The sequence below is a fragment of the Urtica dioica genome, chromosome 1 (genome assembly GCF_054948205.1).
Source record: "Urtica dioica subsp. dioica isolate 48M chromosome 1, U.dioica_male_clone48M_v1_H2, whole genome shotgun sequence".
Taxonomy (NCBI): domain Eukaryota; kingdom Viridiplantae; phylum Streptophyta; class Magnoliopsida; order Rosales; family Urticaceae; genus Urtica; species Urtica dioica.
Genome location: NC_142756.1, coordinates 55,387,599 through 55,408,021, shown reverse-complemented (window position 1 = coordinate 55,408,021; position 20,423 = coordinate 55,387,599). Strand labels below are relative to the sequence as shown.

Here is a 20,423-nt window from a genome sequence, read left to right as displayed (position 1 = left end):
TAGTCTTCACTTTTAATTTAATACTTTTTTTTCCAGAAAAGACTGAAAAGCCAATTTTATGAATATATTATGTATAAAACAGTGTATTGATATATTAATGTTGGCATATTGCAGAAAAATAAGACTTTTGTGTTAGAGATGTTAAAACTTAAATATTTATATGATTCAATGATGAGGAAAAATAAATCGAAAATGACCCCTAAAATGACTCCTAAAATAACTCCCTAAACTTCGTTAAGTGTTAAAAACTTGCTTCCGTCATTACTTTGACAAGTAATAAAAAAATGACATCATTAATTTATCAGCGCGCGCCTTTTCTGAATAATATAGCTATGATATATAGACAATATCACATGTGTTTTGTAGTTAAAAATGTCTATGCTACTCCATAAAAAATAGAACTTGAAGACAAGACTTACTCCTAAAAGGAGAAATAGGTCATGTATCGTTTTCTTTCACGTTAATCCAATGTTAGGCATTACCAAATAACACGTTAGAATTAATATTAAATCATTTTTAATATCTCCATTCACATCATTTTAATAATAAAAAAAAAATACAGGCGATTTAATACCATCTTGCTCATTAATTCAAAACTGAAATATTTATTATAGGGTAAGAAGATATAAAATTTGTATATCACATCCCAATTAATTAAGATCGATTGGTTCGCCTTTATGGAGAGGGATTTATCTACCAAACCATATAATCTAATTCCCGTTCCAAGAGAAGGAAATGTTTTAGTACTATAAAAAGTATTGATGAAAATAGTGGTAGTCCATTTAATTATAAATACTTTTGTTTATTAATCAGTTGTGTGGGTCGGCATATTCAAATTGAGACAGAAAGTCCAGCCATTCATTACGTCAAAAAGGCCTAATAAAGTCTGATCGGGTTGTTCTTTTAGGGTTTTGTTGCAAAGCAAGAGTGGCTCATCACGTAAAATATAAATCGAAACTAAAGTAGTTGTAAAAGTAAAATCAGACGTTTGTTGGTTGAACTCTTGCTCAACAGCTGGGACGCCTAGAAGCATTATCGATCATTAACTAAACTACAATTTCATGTCAGTTTCTAGTCTTAGATTATCTACACAATTAATGGCAATTACAATCATATTGTATGTTACTGTTTTCCGATAATATAATATCAGCGAGAAAAATAACGTCTAGCAATTTAATGTTCTGTAAGACCGTAAAAAAGGATCACGTAATGATATAATACTATTGTTTGCCCGAACTTTTGTACAACCAACTTCACCGATAAAAATCCAAGACCATATCTTACGTGAAGAAGTCAGGTGTAAACGACAAATACAAAATGGAACAGAAAGCAGTTTTCCTCGTCTCACATGACTCCATTATTGATGAGAGAGAGAGAGAGAGAGAGAGAGACTACACAATCGATGTTAAAATTCAACTTTAGCTTCAAGCGTTCAACAATCTTTTTTTTTTCTCTCTCTCTCTCTCTTTTTTTTTTTTTCAAGTCCCTCTACTTCTCTACATGTTTTACATAAAGAAAAATAAAGAGAGATGGATGGACTCCGTGTATAGCTCAATCGGCAGCCTAATATAGTTTTTTCTTTTCCCTGAAATGCATATTCCCAAAAATAAAAAAATGGTCAACGCATTAAAACATTACTTAAGTCACTAAAAAGGGCCATTACAAACTCAAACAACCCAAACTACTAAAAAAGAAAACAAGAGTTTTCTTTCAGCTTTCTGTTCTCTACGAGTTTTATTTATATAAATTTTTCCTTTTGAGAAGTGGCTCTTGATTAATGTCGTCGAGAAATAGTGGTGGTGAAATAGTTGAAGTCGTGATGTTGGACCCTAAGTTGCTTTAGCCACGAATCGGCGACGCTCAAAAGTGAGTAAAGCCTGTCTTGGTCTCTTCCATAATTGCCTGAAATCCACACATTTCCTTGCATTTTGTAAGTGGCCAACCCAAATGGAGGCAGTGATATTCCTTCACCTTCTTTTTTCTTCTTCTTTCTCTCACTCATGTTCTCTACGTCGTCATCAATGTCCATATCTAGCACACACATATATAGTATGATTTGGTCTGATTTGTTTTATTATTATTATTATTTTCTGCGAGCAAATATTGTTTGATTAGCTTTATGTATGTATATACCTTGGAAAGAAGACGAGAGAGTGTGATAAGTGAGGAAGCAAGTAGATAGGTCCTTTATGGTCCTTCCCATTGGAATGTGATAAATAGGGTACCTGAAACATAATTAAATAAAAATTATGAGTATAAAGATTTTGGTATTTGATCCAAAAAAAAAAATTGATATATTAACATAATATATTCCCTAAGAGATATGGAATAAATAATAATGCACGTCCTACTAGTAATTAATCAGTTATAATTAGTAAGGATATATTGTTTGAAATAAATGAAGAGAGTTATAGCATATATTCTTCGTTAATAAATGGATTATCTCTTCATTTTATATTAAGAAGCTTAATTTACATAGAGAGAAAGAGAGAGAGACCATGAAACTGCCATCCAGCTCGCTGGTGAAAGATCAACACTTCTGAGTGACATCAAGCCAGGGAATCTTTGAGCCAGTGAATTAATCTGAAAATTGAAAGTATTAAAAAGATTAAAAGATATTGACAATACTCAGGGGTCAATTATAGCATATTCGATCACAAATGTCTCAAAATACAAGTTCGAATCTCATGCCGTGAATTATATAATGATTCTAAGTTTTCTTCACGGAACAAACAGTTAAAAAAGCGTTTACAAAAAAGAAAAAGAAAATAATAATTAAAAAAGAGGAGAATAAATGCTCTAGGACCAATTGTAACTTGTAATATATAACAAAAAAATAAAATAGAGGTCTATGTATATAGTTTATTTAAAAATTTTACATGTTAATTATCTAATAAATAAAATAAGTCTAAAGAAACTATAACAAGACGGATATCTCATATAATTGAATTACGGCGATTATTATTTTCCTTTACAAGTCCTTCTCCTAATAATATTAAAAATTCGAATACTTGTCAATAATAATAACACGGTTGACGGAACAAACAGTTAAAAAAAGCGTTTACAAAAAAGAAAAAGAAAATAATAATTAAAAAAGAGGAGAATAAATGCTCTAGGACCAATTGTAACTTATAATATATAACAAAATAAATAAAATAGAGGTCTATGCATATAGTTTATTTAAAAAATTTACATGTTAATTATCTAATAAATAAAATAAGTCTAAAGAAACTTTAACAAGACGGATATCTCATATAATTGAATTACGGCGATTATTATTTTCCTTTACAAGTCCTTCTCCTAATAATATTAAAAATTCGAATACTTGTCAATAATAATAAAAAGGAGACATATTCACACTTAAAAGTCAGAAAAAGCTTTGATGGTATGATTGCAACTTTCAAAAAGACGCCTAGCAAGTAAAGCTATATAAAAATATACAAAATAAAAAAGGGTCCTACTCCCATTGATTCTAGGTTCTAACTTCAAGCAAATCTTTTATGGTTTAAGATATGCTTCAAAAGTCTTGATATCAGGAGAGAAAAATAAAAAATATTCATACACAAACAAACAAACAGACTACTCTATTATCAAGAACACAATCTGCACGAGATTAATTAATTAATGTTAAAATAATACCTTATCCATTAGAGGGACTCTTCCATAAGGAGCAGATCTCTCAAAGTACTGAAAGTAGAGAAAACCCAATCTCTGATTGAAATGCGAAGGAGAGGAATTGTTATCTTCTTCGGAAGAACTTGCTTCCCATCTCCACAACTTGTCGCTCTCACTATCATCGCTCAACGAGTCGCTGTACGAATCCCTGGACCTTGTCTCACACTCCCCTGAATCTCCCTCGTCCCTTCACAACACAACAAAAATAAAAAATAAAAATAAATTTATTAATCAATCAAGGACAATTATCATATTCTTTAATTTAACACAAATGGCCACTTATTATATTACCTGATGGTGTGAAGAGAGGAATTGCTTGTGAAGATTTGAATGGCTGAGAGGTAAGGGACGTAATACTGAACGAGAGTTTCTCCGTTGTCCATGGCGATCGGAACTCCGGCTCCGTACGCGCTGAGCTCGTCGTAGCAAGCCCAGAGATCGCTCAGCGTGAAGAACTCCACTTTTTCGCTCTCGCATGGATGCCATAGTCTGTTTAGGTTCCTAATCTCAGACTGCCGAAGAAAATATATATAAATAATTAATCGGCTATTAACATAAAAAAAATAATAGAGACGGTAATTAAAAAGAAGAAGAAAGGAATACCTTGGGAAGGAGTTGTGATTGAACAACTGGGGTCGTGGAATCGAGAAAGCACTCCAAGTTTGATTGCATTGACGAGGGTTTGTCGATAATCATTTCAGAAAAGAGATAGAGATAGAATTGGGTTTTCTCTTCACCAATCCCCCGAGGAAACAGAGGACAAAAAAGAGAGGTGTTTCCGAGAGAGAGAGATTGTCGGGATTTTGATCTCTCTCTCTACTAGATTGAGATGAGAGAAACGAGAAATGGGTCTCTTTTTTTCGTGTGTGTGTATATATTATATATATAGATAGATTTATATTGACGAGTTCTATTTTTTGACGTTTTGATTTACATGCGTAATTCACGGCAAAGCTAAGATAAAAATAAAGACCATATCTCTCTCTCTCTCTCTCTCTCTCTCTCTCTCTCTCTCTCTTATTCTCCCTTTTATTTTAGCTTCACAGAGAGTCTTCGTTGGCAAAAATGTTTGTCCGAGTCCAACATAAAGTCCCTGCTTTTCAAGAGAAGAGTGGAAAGAGAGAAAAAGAAAGAAATTAAACAATGTTAGCGTTACTCTCTTTTAGCTTTATCTTTCTTCACATAACAATTTTCCATCACTAACCTTAAAGACAACTCGACCGAGTTTATTTTTCCCTCTCTGCTTTGTTTTCGTTTTCCAGGTCAAATAAAGTCTTTAAGCGAAATTTTAAAACGACCAATCAAAGCCCAAAGGAAACTAAATTGACAGAGTAAAACGAGGGAAAAGAAAATGGCCTTTCTCGTTCCAGACGCAAAATAAAAGAAAGAACGTTATGTGCGAATTAACAAGAGGGAGATTTTGTTGTTAGGAGAGAAACATTAGAACCCACCAAAGCATTAAACTCTCAAAGAAAATGAAGAGCAGAAAGAGGGAATTCTGTAAACAATTGAATGAGTGACAAGGAAACGGAGGATTTGGAGAATAGAAACAAGGGAGAGAGAGAAATCAATAATAATCAATTTCCATGGGCACTAAGAATATAACATTTATCATTAAATTATTAATTAGAGTAGTCTGTCGTTGCCAAAGTTTTGCCGTTGGAAAATCGTAACAATTCTAATTTTTTATTTTATTTTTATTAATGTTTCCATGAATTGATAATAAATTCCCTAAAAAAATGAGTCGATAATAAATCCATACTTTTCAATTTTTTAGTCTTGAGACTAAACATAGGCATTTGATGGAAAATGAAAATCCATTATCATTTGACACGGAATTTTACTGAAAATGGTATAGAAATTTCCATTTGATTGTTAGAAATTTCCATTTCCGTACATAAAAATTAATAATTAAAATAAATATATTTTTAAAGGATTAAAATTCAAAGTAATTTAGTTTTTTAAACTCATAAAATTTTTCAAACTATATACTAAATTTATCAAAAGTTCATCTAACGAAAACAAGAACAAAAGTTAAACTTATTAACAAAAGAACAAAAAAAATATTAATCTTATTAAAGAAAAAAAAAAGTTAATCTTATTATTGAGGATAATATCATTACTTCATCTTATTAATGGTTACAATAACAACTGCTAATCTTTACTTCAGAAAAAATAACAATTGCTAATCTTATCGATATCAATAATTAATCTTCATAACGGGAATAAGAACAATAGTTAGTATCATAATTAATAGGGTTATATAGGTATATAGCCACACAGCTATAGGGGAATTTGATTTTAGCCAACATTCTGTTAATAGCCACATCAATCTATTTACAGCGTGTTAAAAGACTTGAATGACCTCAAATAATTCCCGCCCATTTTCACCAAAAAAAAAATAAATCGTGCATTAATTAGAATACAGTCAAATCTCGCCCAGAATTTTCAACCCATTAATCAAAAAAGAAAAAAAAATTAATCGGCCATAACTACATCGCGCAAATTAAGGGATACAATTAACACGGGATATTAAACCATCTGACGAAACTCAAATCTTCACGCAGCCAAAAAAAAAACCCTCTCTAATGAAAATCCTAAGAGGAGAGGTGAGTATCGGTGTCGGAGCGGCGATGCTCCTGCGATGAAGGACTCTCCGTCGCCTGTAAAAAAGAAGAATTGAGAAAGAGAGATGAAAGTATGGGTGTGTTTGTACATGATACTTTTTGTTTATGGGTTGTTCTTCTTCGGTATGAGATGGTTTTTGCCGTTGAAATTAGGTTAACAATTCGGGAAAGAGAGATGAATTGCATTTCAAAATCGGAGGGAAAAAAATGGTGTTCACGCGTGCGCTCTCTTCCCGTGGCTCCACAGCCCCCACGCCTACATGTGGAACACCATGATTCGAGGTTGTTATATGGTCGGGATTGCAAAAGCCTGTGAGAAGGCTCCGACGCCCAAGAAAGATGGGTCGGTGATTTGCGTGACGAGAAAGATGAGTTTCAATGGTTATTTGGTTGTACAAAATAGGATGATTCGTTTTTGTTCGGATGGTGTATATTCGTGTAAATACAAAGCATATTTACAGTATATTCGTGTAAATACAAAGCATATTTATTCATTGTAAATACAAAAGCATATTTAAAGTATATTCGTGTAAATAAACTGAAAAAAATTCTGGAAATATTTTGGACGTTCGAAAATTATGAATATATGGAAGATAAAATAATATCAATAAATGAAGAATTATTTATAGATTTTATCCATAATGAATTGCCACGAAAATAGAAACTAAATAACTAAAGTCAACGCTGAAAACTTCCAAATACATAACAATAAATGCGTTGGAAACTTTCAAAATCAGCTGGAAAATTCAAATTTCAAATTTGAAAACTTCCATATTCGGTTTCAATATTTGATTCGAAATTAAAAAAAAACTGCCTAATTAAAATAGCGGCCAAATTAAATAAGGGCAAATGTGTAAAACTAATTCAATTAATAAGATGCCACGTAAGCAAGATGACTATTTACGGAAAATTAACGAAATGTTGGCTAAAACCAAATTTCTAGTGTTTAAGATGGTTACGTAGCCAATTATTTGTTATTAATATTATTACGAGTAATCATAACAATAGTTAAGTTATCAACAGTAATAATAACAATAGTTAATATTATTAACGATAACAAGAACAATAGTTAATCTAATCTGTTTATAACAGTTCTTGTCAAATTAATCAAATAGTTCATAACACTAATTTAACTGATAATGTTATTAATTTTTAAAGTAAATAATATTAACCGAAGGTTAAACATCAAAAGTAAACTCTACTTTCTTTTCTTGTTAATTAAATGGTTGATAACATTAATCTTAACAGTTAATAAATTGTCCATGTAAATAAAATTAATTTTCTCATTTCATAATTTTGTCAAATTATTGAGGTATGTTTGCAATAGTTCACAATACTGATTGTTAATGTAAATAATATTAACTTTAGCAATTAATAATTTCACAAGTAAAACTTCTTTTGCACCTAATATAAACACACACACACAGACACACACACATCTTCATAATTCAAAACGCTTAATCTCTAATGAGAGAGAGAGACGAATGGCATGTTACCGAAAATGGACAAAGCTTATAAATAGACATGATTGGTAATTGGTGATTGGTAATTGTTATGTGAGATTTTTCCCATATTAAAAAACGTCAAGGCCCAACTCAAGCGAGGATGCAAGGCAACCCCGGCCCAAAGAGTAGAGCCCGGGATTAAGACAAGTCGAGCTCACCCCTGAGGGGACCTCTCATCCTGGCGTCCAGGCTCGACCTCCAGGCCAGGCTCGACCTCCAGGCGAGCTCGACCTCCAGGCGAGCTCGACCCCCAGGCGAGCTCGACCTACAGGCAGGCTCGACCTCCAGCCAGGGTCGACCTCCAGGCCACGCTCGACCTCCAGGTGAGCTCGACCCCCCTAGGCGAGCTCGACCTCCAGGCAGGCTCGACCTCCGGCCCGGGTCGACCTCCAGGCGAGCTCGACCTCCAGGCAGGCTCGACCTTCAGCCAGGGTCGACCTCCAGGCCAGGCTCGACCTCCAGGCGAGCTCGACCTCCAGGCAGGCTCGACCCCCGGGCAGGCTCGACCTCCAGGCCAGGTTCGACCTCCAGGAGGAAGTCCAACCCAAAAATTGTGAAAGCAATCCCAGCCCTGCCAAGGGCCATGAAAGAAAAATCACAGCCCTGCCAAGGGCAAGGCAGGTTCAAGCATTGTGCATGATCAGCCCCTACAAAAATCAAGGAAAAAATGAAAAGACCATCCTACCCCGACTCACCACAAACCAGAGAATCCCTCCGGTAAAGCTCACAAAACCGGAGGATCCCTCCGGTAGAACCCACAAAACCGGAGGATCCCTTGGATAACCCAAAATGAGAAGAAAAAAAGAATTCACCCAAACAATGCATCAATGACCACATCATCAGCTTGGAAAAATAGCCCTTTTTGTTGACCAAGTCATGCTGCCACATTATGAATATTTTCTTAATGCTCTTTCCAAATGGTGGGGTTTGCACGTGAAAAACCAAAGCCAACAATTCACATATGTAGTAGCCTACGTCATCCGATATCAACATGTATTTAAAACATTGTGGAACCCACCATTGTGGCAAAATTCTGCCAAAGCATAAAGCCTCTTCGCTCAAGCAAATGTTCACTGGTCAAAGAGATTTCTTTCTGTTCAAAACCCACCGATCTCCCATTTTTGTTGGGACCCACAACCAAATCCTAAAACCCATCAACACCGCTTGAAGTCTCTATAAATACTCCCACAACCCCATCATGCTAGAGAAAAAAAAAACCTCTCTCATGCTATAAAAAAAAAGACTCTGGGATGCTATAAAAAAAACTATACCAAGTATTCTACTCAACAAAACTCTATCACTTACATACATTTGAGACTATAATCAAATATTTTCAAGATTATCTCCACTCATACAAACGTCACCCAGACTAATGTTGAGCGTCGGAGCACGCACCGGGGGAAAACCCCCCGCGTCCCTCAAGTTCACTTTTCTTTTCTTATTTTCTCAGGAATAAAAGACGAAGAACGCATTCCCGACGAAGAAGAAGGCAAAGCATTATTTCCCTCTTTGCGATTCTAGAATCCTCTGAAGCTCTTGGATGCTTTGGGCTTTGTCCCGAACTTCCTTGAGCCCTTTGGACTCTCGAAAAGTAATTTGGGCCGACCCGAGACTAGGCACGCGACCAATCCAAGCACGCCGCGTGTTCACGAACGTTAAGTCTAAAAAATGGCTTAACATTTTGGCGCTAGAAGGAGGGGGTCTCGAGAACAACCACGAGCTCTCCACCGGAAAACTCACTTCCTCCACGGAAGACCACAAAACTCATGTACAAAAAATGGCTAGCCACCTAGCTATCTCCGAGGGCGGCGCCCCTCCGGCAGGAAGCATCGCATTCAACACTCGGGCCCGAGCCCGCCAAGCCCAAGAGAACGACGCCCCCCGAGAGGAATCTCTCCCCGCACTCGTTCAAGGCAACCGAGACGCAAGAATGGAGCGAATCGAGACGAGTATCTTTCGTCTCGCCGGCGTTGTCGCGAGACTCGGAGGCCAAGACACCCTCATCAACGACGTCTTCGACGAGCGAGACATACCAGAGTATAACCCGTTGGGACCGGAAATTGAAGACTCGGAGCAAATCCCCGACGACAACCCCGAAGGCGAAGCACCCGAACCCCTCCAAGGAGAAAGCGATGACGTCCCCGATCCGAGCATTCAGGACATCGGCCACAACCACCTCGAAGGAGCACGAGGAGCTCATGACCATCACCGACGCCGTCAGGCTAGCCGAGCGATGGTCGAGCCAAGGCCACGAAACCACCCGGCCGCCTCACAAAGCTCTCGCTCCTTCGTCGAGGCTAGAACGGATCGGTCGCATCCATCCACCTTCGATCGCCGAGGCCACGAAGAGGACATGGCGGATAGCGGCGATACTCGAAGGTTCGGGCCACCAAGACGCATCCATAACCCGAGACCCGGGACCCGCCATGGCCAAGATCAAAGGCAACAGCTAAACGCTCGATGGGAGATTCCACGGAATCCCCACCCCCCGGCGAACCCCCGAGCGGCAACGGGACCGATCCCGACCGATCCAATTCCACCACACATTGCGCCTCTCGACCAGGCGTCTAACGAGAGAGGACGCACGACGAGACTTGCCCCCGCGGTAACCCCCACTAACAATACGGACGTGATGACACTCTTCCAAAAGTTGAGGGACGAAATGCAAGGCATCAGAGCAACCCAAACATTGACGCCAGACGTCCGCAACGTGATGGAAGACGCTGCGTCTCCATTCACCACGAATATCCTCGCAGAGGATTTTAAGCACGACTTCCTTCTACCACGCATCCCTGCTTACGATGGAAAGGCTGACCCACTTTGTCACATACAGCAATACCAGATGTGGATGAAAGTGGGGAGACACTCAATGGCGATCATGTGTCAGGCTTTTTGCCTCACTTTGAGCGGCCCTGCCTACCAATGGTTCCTCAAGCTAAGGCCCAGAACCATTCGATCTTTCGAGGAGCTGCAACAAAACTTTCTTGCCGGCTTCAGCGGCTCTAGAGAAGAAAGCTGGGGAAGAACCACCTCCGGACAGTCAGGCAGAGGAGAAGTGAATCTCTGCGCGAATACTTGTCACGTTTCACTGAGGAGTCAAATAGAGTTGACAAGTTCGAAGATGGCGACGCCATTTCGGCGATTCTCGACGGACTCCTACTTGGCGACTTCCTCAATTCCTTGATCAAGAAAGAGCCAAAGACAATGACCGAGCTCACGGCCCGAGCCGGGAAATACATACCTCTAGAAGAGTTTGTCCAGATCCGAAGGACAAGCGACCAAGGAAATCGCCAAAGGGAGGACGAAGAGTCCGACGACTGGAAAAGGATAAAGGCGCGTGCCGACAATTCCGGACGACCTCATGCTAATTCAAAGAGTCTGTTGGTGGAAAAATTTTGAGACCACTCGAATTTCACTCCGCTGAACGCCCCGCCTGAGAGGATCCTCGCGTTAGCTCGCGACAAGTTTATCGACCCCGCGCCTCTAAAAAGCGATCCCGCTAAACGAGACCGGTCCAAGTACTGCGAGTTTCACCAGTGTTACGGACATGTGACCTCTGGATGCATCGATTTGAAGAGACAAATCGAGTCCTTAATCCGAGGAGGAGAACTAAAAGAGTTCGTTCTTAAAATGGTCAACAACTCTGAAGCCTCGACAAGCCGACACGGCAAAGCAGTCGACAAGGGGAACAATGAGAACGAAGCTCAAAGGGCAAGAGCTCCTCTCAACGTTGTCACCTAAAAGTTAGAAGCCGCCCAGGCAAGAGCAAGACCCGCATAAACGATCGGACTCCACTTAATCTACGTTTTTATCACCATCTTTTTGTGTCTCATCACATGTAATCCCCACGAAGGGAAACCTTTTGTAATCCACCCAGTGGAAATACTTATATCAATGATAAAATGATCCATTTTGTTGCCTCTAACATGAACTTAGCCCTTGTGGCTCCGAAAATCCCGATCCCCGTGGTTTAGGGTCGCTCGATCCCCGTGATCGAGTCGCTTAAGGCCCCCGTGGCTCCGAAAATCACGACCCCCGTGATTTAGGGTCGCTCGATCCCCGTGATCGAGTCGCTTAAGGCCTCCGTGGCTCCGAAAATCCCGACCCCCGTGGTTTAGGGTCGTTCGATCCCCGTGATCGAGTCGCTTAAGGCCTCCGTGGCTCCGAAAATCCCGAACCCCGTAGTTTAGGGTCGTTCGATCCCCGTGATCGAGTCGCTTAAGGCCTCCGTGGCTCCGAAAATCCCGACCCCCGTGGTTTAGGGTCGTTCGATCCCCGTGATCGAGTCGCTTAAGGCCTTCGTGGCTCCGAAAATCCCGACCCCCGTGGTTTAGGGTCGTTCGATCCCCGTGATTGAGTCGCTTAAGGCCCCCGTGGCTCCGAAAATCCCGACCCCCGTGGTTTAGGGTCGTTCGATCCCCGTGATCGAGTTCCTTAAGGCATCCGTGGCTCCGAAAATCCCGACCCCCATGGATTAGGGTCGCCTGATTCCCGGGATCAAGTCGCTTATAGGCCCTATGGCTCCGAAATCAACGAAAAACTCAAAGTTAGACCCCTTGCGGTCTAGACGAGCACATTCCATACTCCATCAGAGCAATTAAATTTCTCGCACGGCAAGATTCCACAAGAAACTTGGGGGTTGATGATGAACAGGGACTAGAGACGTCAAAAACGTCCAACCCAACAGCGAGGAAGGCGGCGAGGCGCCCTCCGGGGCACTCACGCGGGTCTGAGACGTCAAGTGCGTCCAACCCAACAACAAGCGAAGGCATGTGGAGAGCGCTCAACGCCAACATACACAAGCTAGGAAACCGAAGACGGTCGGGGTAACGTCCAGACAGGCAACGATCCACCCCGAAGACACGAAGTTTCTTGAAGGACAAAGTCCTCCAAAAAATTGGGGGGTTAATGTTATGTGAGATTTTTCCCATATTAAAAAATGTCAAGGCCCAACTCAAGCGAGGATGCAAGGCAACCCCGGCCCAAAGAGTAGAGCCCGGGATTAAGACAAGTCGAGCTCACCCCTGAGGGGACCTCTCATCCTGGCGTCCAGGCTCGACCTCCAGGCCAGGCTCGACCTCCAGGCGAGCTCGACCTCAGGGCGAGCTCGACCCCCAGGCGAGCTCGACCTCCAGGCAGGCTCTACCTCCAGCCAAGGTCGACCTCCAGGCCAGGCTCGACCTCCAGGCGAGCTCGACCCCCCCAGGCGAGCTCGACCTCCAGGCAGGCTCGACCTCCGGCCAGGGTCGACCTCCAGGCGAGCTCGACCTCCAGGCGAGCTCGACCCCCCAGACGAGCTCGACCTTCAGCCAGGGTCGACCTCCAGGCCTAGCTCGACCTCCAGGCGAGCTCGACCTCTAGGCAAGCTCGACCTCCAGGCAGGCTCGACCCCCAGGCAGGCTCGACCTCCAGGCCAGGTTCGACCTCCAGGAGGAAGTCCAACCCAAAAATTGTGAAGGCATTCCCATCCCTGCCAAGGGCCAGGAAAGAAAAATCACAGCCCTGCCAAGGGCAAGGAAGGTTCAAGCATTGTGCATGATCAGCCCTTACAAAAACCAAGGAAAAAATGAAAAGACCATCCTACCCCGACTCATCACAAAACCAGAGGATCCCTCCGGTAAAGCTCACAAAACCGGAGGATCCCTCCGGTAGAACCCACAAAACCGGAGGATCCCTTGGATAACCCAAAATGAGAAGAAAAAAAGAATTCACCCAAACAATGCATCAATGACCACATCATCAGCTTGAAAAAATAGCCCCTTTTGTTGACCAAGTCATGCTGCCACATTATGAATATTTTCTTAATGCTCTTTCCAAATGGTGGGGTTTGCACGTGAAAAACCAAAGCCAACAATTCACATATGTAGTAGCCTACGTCATCCGATATCAACATGTATTTAAAACATTGTGGAACCCACCATTTGGGCAAAATTCTGCCAAAGCATAAAGCCTCATCGCTCAAGCAAATGTTCACTGGTCAAAGAGATTTCTTTCCGCTCAAAACCCACCGATCTCCCATTTTTGTTGGGACCCACAACCAAATCCTAAAACCATCAACACCGCTTGAAGTCTCTATAAATACTCCCACAACCCCATCATGCTAGAGAAAAAAAAAACCTCTCTCATGCTATAAAAAAAGACTCTGGGATGCTATAAAAAAAACTATAGCAAGTATTCTACTCAACAAAACTCTATTACTTACATACATTTGAGACTATAATCAAATATTTTTAAGATTATCTCCACTCATACAAACGTCACCCAGACTAATGTTGAGCATCGGAGCACGCGCCGGGGGAAAACCCCCCGCGTCCCTCAAGTTCACTTTTCTTTTCTTATTTTCTCAGGAATAAAAGACGAAGAACGCATTCCCGACGAAGAAGAAGGCAAAGCATTATTTCCCTCTTTGCGATTGTAGAATCCTCTGAAGCTCTTGGACGCTTTGGGCTTTGTCCCGAACTTCCTTGAGCCCTTTGGACTCTCGAAAAGTAATTTGGGCCGACCCGATACTAGCACGCGACCAATCCAAGCACGTCGCGTGTTCACGAACGTTAAGTCTAAAAAACGGCTTAATAGTAATTACTGGACCTATTCCACAGCAGAAGATCGTAATGCGATCTGTCATATATTATATATCATGGTGAACACATCAGAAGATTGCTTGAACACCATTTGAAGCGAACCCTTAATTTTTTGCATCCTACGACGCTCATGATGTTAAAAGAAAATATCCAACATTTTATGGAATTAAAAGAGATCGGGGTCTATCTGATTATGATTTATGCTTAAATAATGTAATTTAAATAAAAATTTAATCTACTGTTACGAATAAAATTTTTATCAGCCACTTGTTCCAACAAGATCTATTGCACAATTATGATTTTGTTTGTCTGCATTAGGTCGCAATAGATCATAAGGGTAGCGTCGATGAGTGAGAAGCTCACGTTACGTCGCGGTTACGTTTTTGAGAGACAAGCGCGTTCTACTCATACTTGATTTTTACGTAAGTTTGTAGCAAAAATTATTTTATGTGTTTTTTTTTTCTTGATCTTATAGTTTGTCATTAATTGGATCCAAAATTCCTTTATTTAAGCGTCATTAGACACTTATAGCGATGTATCGTTATGGTCATTCATGTTATCCATATCTCATTTATAAAAAATCCCCTCCGTTGGACTTAAAAAAAAAGTTTTGTCAAAGTAAGTAAATTCTACACATTAGAAGATGATCATATTTCGAGTAGTTAGTTATCCATTTTAATTGTCTAACTTCGTACTTATAAACTTAAATATTTATGTAGGGCATATAACAAGTATAAAGTAGATATAGAAGTTAAGTGGCATACTAACAAGGTACGTCTTATAAAATCTCAATATATAATTTCTATGAATTATATATATTAATTATATTATTATAGGTACCAACTCTCGTGAATGTGGGTATGTGCTACTAATGTTGAAGACATTTTTCAGAGCACAATCATTTCAACATGTTCTTAACAATGTATGTATATACTTAATTGGTAGTTAATATGTGTATTTTAAACTCATTATACCTTTATATATTTCTAATTAACGTGTATATTATACTTTCAGTTAGCCACATCGCAATATACTCCAACGGATATAGAAGAGCTTTAAGAAGAATATTGTCAGGTTATCCTCGATGGTATGCCTAACACTACTCATAGATAGTTATATTTAAAATTATGTTGAGATAATTGTAAACTATTCTAGATGGTATAGATGTTGACTAGAATATATTGAGATGATAACATATGTTATTTAAATTTGAACTACAATATATAGATGAATGTTGTCTAGTATGTGTTATTTTGTACTTCTGTATATTCTGTTTCGAAGCTTGGAAGCTATTTAGGTTATAGGATATTTTGGTAAATCGGTTTATTTAAGTAATAAAAACTCTAGAATGCTGCTCAATATACGAACGAACGCTATATTGAATAATAATTTTTAAATAATTAAAAAACTCTATTGTGTTGCTTGTAAATTGAGTGACTTCCGGCCTTTTGCGACGCTTTTTAACAGGCCTATTTTCGGGATTGGAGAAGATTCCCGTGCACCTGGAGGATGATCCAAGTGGAGTCGAGCAATGGCTCGAAGTGGACGAGGCGGGCGCGACTGGGCCTGTCGCTCAGCCTATGGAGCGGGAGGAGGTGCGTGCACTGACTTGGTGTGGCACGGACGAGGGTGCCGACCGGCATGGTGCATCGGGAGAAGTTGCGCCCCGCCTCCTGATCAACCTGGTTGATTGGGGGGGGGGGGAGGTGCCGTGCCGAGTGTCTATCTTGGATGCTCCGGGTGTGCCGGAGGAAATTGTTGATGATGCTTTGCCGGCATTGCTAGAGTCGGTTCTCGAGGAGATCGACTGTGTGGACGTCTTTGGGACGAAATCGAATGATCCCGGCAGCAACTCGGGGACTTGTCGGGGGCAGGAGTTTTGGCGTAGAATGCCCGATGGTGACCGCCTTAGCCATTTTGAGGGGCGACGGCTCTCCTACTGGGCCAAGGTGTGCTAGGTCCGAGGTTTCGGACGCGGAGTCGAATGTGTCGACGAAGTCTTTGGAGAGGATGGAGTGGTATACCGTGGAAGGCTTTGCTGCTTCGGAGGGCTTCGACTGCTCGGGGATTGATGCCCTTCTCCGAGGCTTAGCAAACGGGCTAAAAAATTGCTGCAACATCCCGCTAGGTAAAAAATAAAGATACAACTCTCACTACTAACTACAACAACTCGAGTCGCTTATGCTCATGCTGCCGGGTTTATTAGAGGCGAGTCCTCCTTGGGCTCTACCTCTGCAGGGTCCTCTGCAAGGTCCTCCTTCGGGTCCTCCTCGAGGTCGTCCTCCTCTAGGTCCTCCACGTCATCATCACCCTTGTCCGCGTCAGCTCCCTCGTAATCATCATCATGGACCTCCTCGAACAATCGCTCTGATACCACTTGTTGGTGAAACACGTAGGATATTAGATACGAACGATCGCGCTAATATCACTTGTTGGTGAATACAAGGGTGGTATCAGAATCGAACAGTCGCTCCGATACCAGTTGTAAGGAAACGAATGGGGTATCAGACACAAACGATTGCTCCGACACAACTTCTCGGGATTATGTGCTGTTATTCGGTAGTATATTATGTGTATCTATATTTAGGAAGTAGTTTAAAGTGTATTATTCGTTCCTTATTATTGTATATTCGGTTGTAATTATACCGATTCTTTCTTTGCTTTATTTTAGGAAATAGTTAACCTACTTGTACCCTATAAATAATTCCAGTTAATGAGAAGAAAATATATTCCGCTCAATACTTTTCTCATATGGTATCAGAGCCACAAACATCCTAAACACTTATCTAATCGGTTCAGCCAATTATCATGACTGATCCGAGTATTATTAGTACCGGTTCAACCGGAAATTCCACTCGGTCTGGTGGACCGAGTTCCTCTACCGGTCATTCCGATCAAAACCATACCAACACCCTCTCCATAACCTCTCACAAGCTGAATGGAGGAAATTTCATGGAGTGGTCTCAATCGGTCAAATTGTAAGTCCAAGGTAAAGGAAAATTTGGCTACCTTTCAGGATCTACTGTGCAGCCGAAAAAATATGATGAAGCCTATGCAACGTAGGAGGCTGAAAACTCCATGATCATGTCGTGGTTGGTGAATTCTATGGAGACAAGTCTAGGAAGATCATACCTCTTCCTACCAACCGCTAGCGAAATCTGGAGTGCAGTAAAAGAGACCTACTCGGATCTCGGCAACGCTGGCCAACTGTTCGAGATAAAGACTCATCTGAGAAAAGCAAGACAAGGTGAGAAGACTGTGACTCAATACTATACTGATCTAAGGACTCTATGGCAGGAATTAGATATGTATTGTAGTTATGAGTGGAGCTGCTCCACCGACAGTGCACTCTATCAAAAAATGGTGGAGAAAGACCAAGTCTTCGACTTCTTGGCTGGGCTAAACAAAGATCTCGATGAAGTCAGGGGAAGAATCCTCGGACGAGAGCCACTGCCCAATTCCTGAGAGGCTTTTGCAGAGGTACGAAGAGAAGAAAGCCGTCGCCATGTTATGCTCGGGCCGAAAGGCAATGAACCTGCAAACCCGGTTGAAACTACGGCCATGACGAGTCGCTTCCAAAAAAGAGGTGAACGTCCCATCTGCGACCACTGCCACAAACCCGGCCATGTAAAAGCCAAGTGCTGGAAACTTCATGGAAAGCCTGAAGACTTCCAGCCATCACATCGATCAGCTCGTGACAAGGCTGCCTCCCACGCCACTCACGTCTTCACCGAGTCAGCAGCTTCCGAACAGCCCTTCTTCACCAAAGAAAACTTAGAACAAATGTTTAACTTGTGGAATTCTCATCAGTCATCATCATCCACAACCCCATTCTCTTCCTTAGCTCAAAAAGACCTTTATATCAGCCATGAATGTCAAAATCAGAGATACTAATCCTTGGATCATAGACTCTGGGGCAACAGACCATATGGTAGGATCATCTTATGTTTTTAGCTCCTATTTTCCTTTTTCAGGTTCGCAAAAGGTAAAAATTGCTAACGGCTCTTTCCTACCAATTGCTGGAAAGAGTTCTGTCATTGTCTCACCACTCCTTACCCTAAATAATGTGTTACATGTTCCCAATCTTGCATGTAGCCTTTTATCTGTGAGCAAACTTGTCTTCGGTTCTTTCTACCAGTTTACCTTTAATTCCTTTGGTTGCTTTCTTCATGACCAGCGCTCGGGGAAGATGATTGGCAATGTTAAGGAAAGTGGGGGACTCTTCTACATAGACTCCAACTTGAGTAAACAAATTCAGCAACCTCAGACTTCTAGTTTATTATCATTATCTGATGAAATATTGTTATGGCATTTTCGGTTAGGTCATCCTAGTTTTGGATACTTAAAACATTTATTTCATGTTTTGTTTAAGAATAAAGATGTGGACTCTTTGCAATGTGAAATCTGTCAACTAGCTAAGCATAAAAGATCTGTTTTTCCAGCACTAAAGTACATGCCGAGTAAACCTTTTTCTCTAATACATAGTGACTTGTGGGGGCCTTCAAGGGTTACAAATCTCTCAGGATCTAGGTGGTTTATCACTTTCATTGATGACCATACTAGAAATACTTGGATTTATTTATTAAAAGAAAAATCTGATGCTGCTAGTACGTTCAAATTTTTTTACAAAATAATAAAAAATCAGTTTCAAACTCATATCAAAATTCTCAGAACTGATAATGGAATGGAGTACTTCAATAAAATTATGGGAGATTTTTTAAATGAAAAAGACATAATCCACCACAGTTCGTGTGTTGATACACCGCAACAAAATTGTATTGCCGAAAGAAAAAATAGACATCTACTAGAAGTTACCCGAGCTTTAATGTTTTCTATGAATGTTCCAAAAGATTTTGGGGTGAGGCAATACTTACTGCTTCATATCTAATTAATAGAATGCCAAGCAAAGTATTGAACTATAACACATCGATAAATACTCTTCAAAAATATTTTCCTGAAAACCGATGTTTTACACATGTTCCTATGAAAGTCTTCGGTTGTGTTGCTTTTATTCATGTTCATGATAAAAATAGGGGAAAATTAGATCCTAGAGCCATTAAGTGCATTTTTGTAGGATATTCACCGACTCAAAAAGGTTTTAAATGTTTTGATCCAAGCTCGGGTAAACTCTTCACAAGTAGTGATGTCACATTTTTTGAATCAAAACCTTTTTTTTGAAAAAACTTCTCTCCAGGGGGAGATCACACATATTGAAGATCGTTTTTGGGAATTAACTGATGTTTTACCAAGGCAAGTAACAAATGAAAACTTAGAACCTGATAATGTTAATGCCACACCGAATATTTCACCAGATAATGACACTCAAACTAGTTCTGCTGAGGACCCAACTTCTGAATTACGTGTTCACTCAAGGGGGAGTCACGAGTCTCCGATACTTGAAACAATGTCCTCATCGGATCCAAGCTCCAGTCAAGGTAACAATTCTCCCACTCTTTCTGATGAAACCTTAGAAGAACCGGCCCATATTGAACAAAGTAACACCTTTGAACCATTACAAACTCAATTTGAGGACCCAATAGCCCTTAGGAAAGGTGTTCGAGAATGCACCAAAAATCCCCTTTATCCCTTGTCAAACTATGTATCCTACATGAACCTATCTCCAACCTTTAGAGCCTTTATCACCCGCATAACTACTGATGAAATCCCGAGTTCTATACAGGAAGCACTAAGCATTCCAAGGTGGAGAGAGGCTGTCTTGGAAGAGATCCGAGCACTCAAGAAGAATGACACGTGGGAGGTAACACACTTACCGAAGGGAAAGCATATTGTTGGCTGTAAGTGGATATTTACTGTCAAATATCAAGCTGATGGTCAGATAGAGCGATACAAAGCGAGACTTGTCGCTCGAGGTTTCACACAAACCTATGGGCTGAACTACGAAGAAACATTTGCTCCAGTGGCAAAGCTCAACACGGTGCGAGTCTTACTGTCCCTAGCCGTGAACCAAGATTGGCCCTTGTTACAGTTTGATGTAAAAAACGCCTTCCTGAATGGAGACTTGGAGGAAGAAGTAT

General features: G+C 40.7%; 1 protein-coding gene across 2 annotated transcripts; it reads right to left on the bottom strand.

Annotated features, from left to right (window-relative positions):
• Positions 1-1,608: 1,608 nt before the first annotated feature.
• On the bottom strand, positions 1,609-5,115 carry LOC149408146 (uncharacterized). Of its 2 annotated transcripts, none has more exons than XM_089616253.1 (7): positions 4,880-5,115; positions 4,279-4,771; positions 3,967-4,187; positions 3,640-3,862; positions 2,498-2,583; positions 2,134-2,225; positions 1,609-2,031 (listed from the first exon to the last, which is right to left on the bottom strand). In XM_089616253.1, exons 2-7 carry the CDS (start codon positions 4,369-4,371, stop codon positions 1,775-1,777), a joined length of 972 nt encoding a protein of 323 aa, XP_089472379.1. In that variant the 5' UTR covers positions 4,372-4,771; positions 4,880-5,115; the 3' UTR covers positions 1,609-1,774. The 2 variants fall into 2 exon arrangements, with proteins under 2 accessions (XP_089472379.1, XP_089472378.1); XM_089616252.1 differs by having other exon boundaries at positions 4,279-4,768.
• Positions 5,116-20,423: the final 15,308 nt, after the last annotated feature.

Excerpts from the sequence above, each read along its gene's own strand:
- LOC149408146 (XM_089616253.1), bottom strand. The coding sequence starts at position 4,371 with ATGATTATCGACAAACCCTCGTCAATGCAATCAAACTTGGAGTGCTTT. Across the intron at positions 4,188-4,278 it reads AATCACAACTCCTTCCCAAG|TCTGAGATTAGGAACCTAAA; the intron begins GTATTCCTTTCT and ends TTTCTTCGGCAG. Across the intron at positions 2,226-2,497 it reads AGCTGGATGGCAGTTTCATG|GTACCCTATTTATCACATTC; the intron begins GTCTCTCTCTCT and ends ATTATGTTTCAG.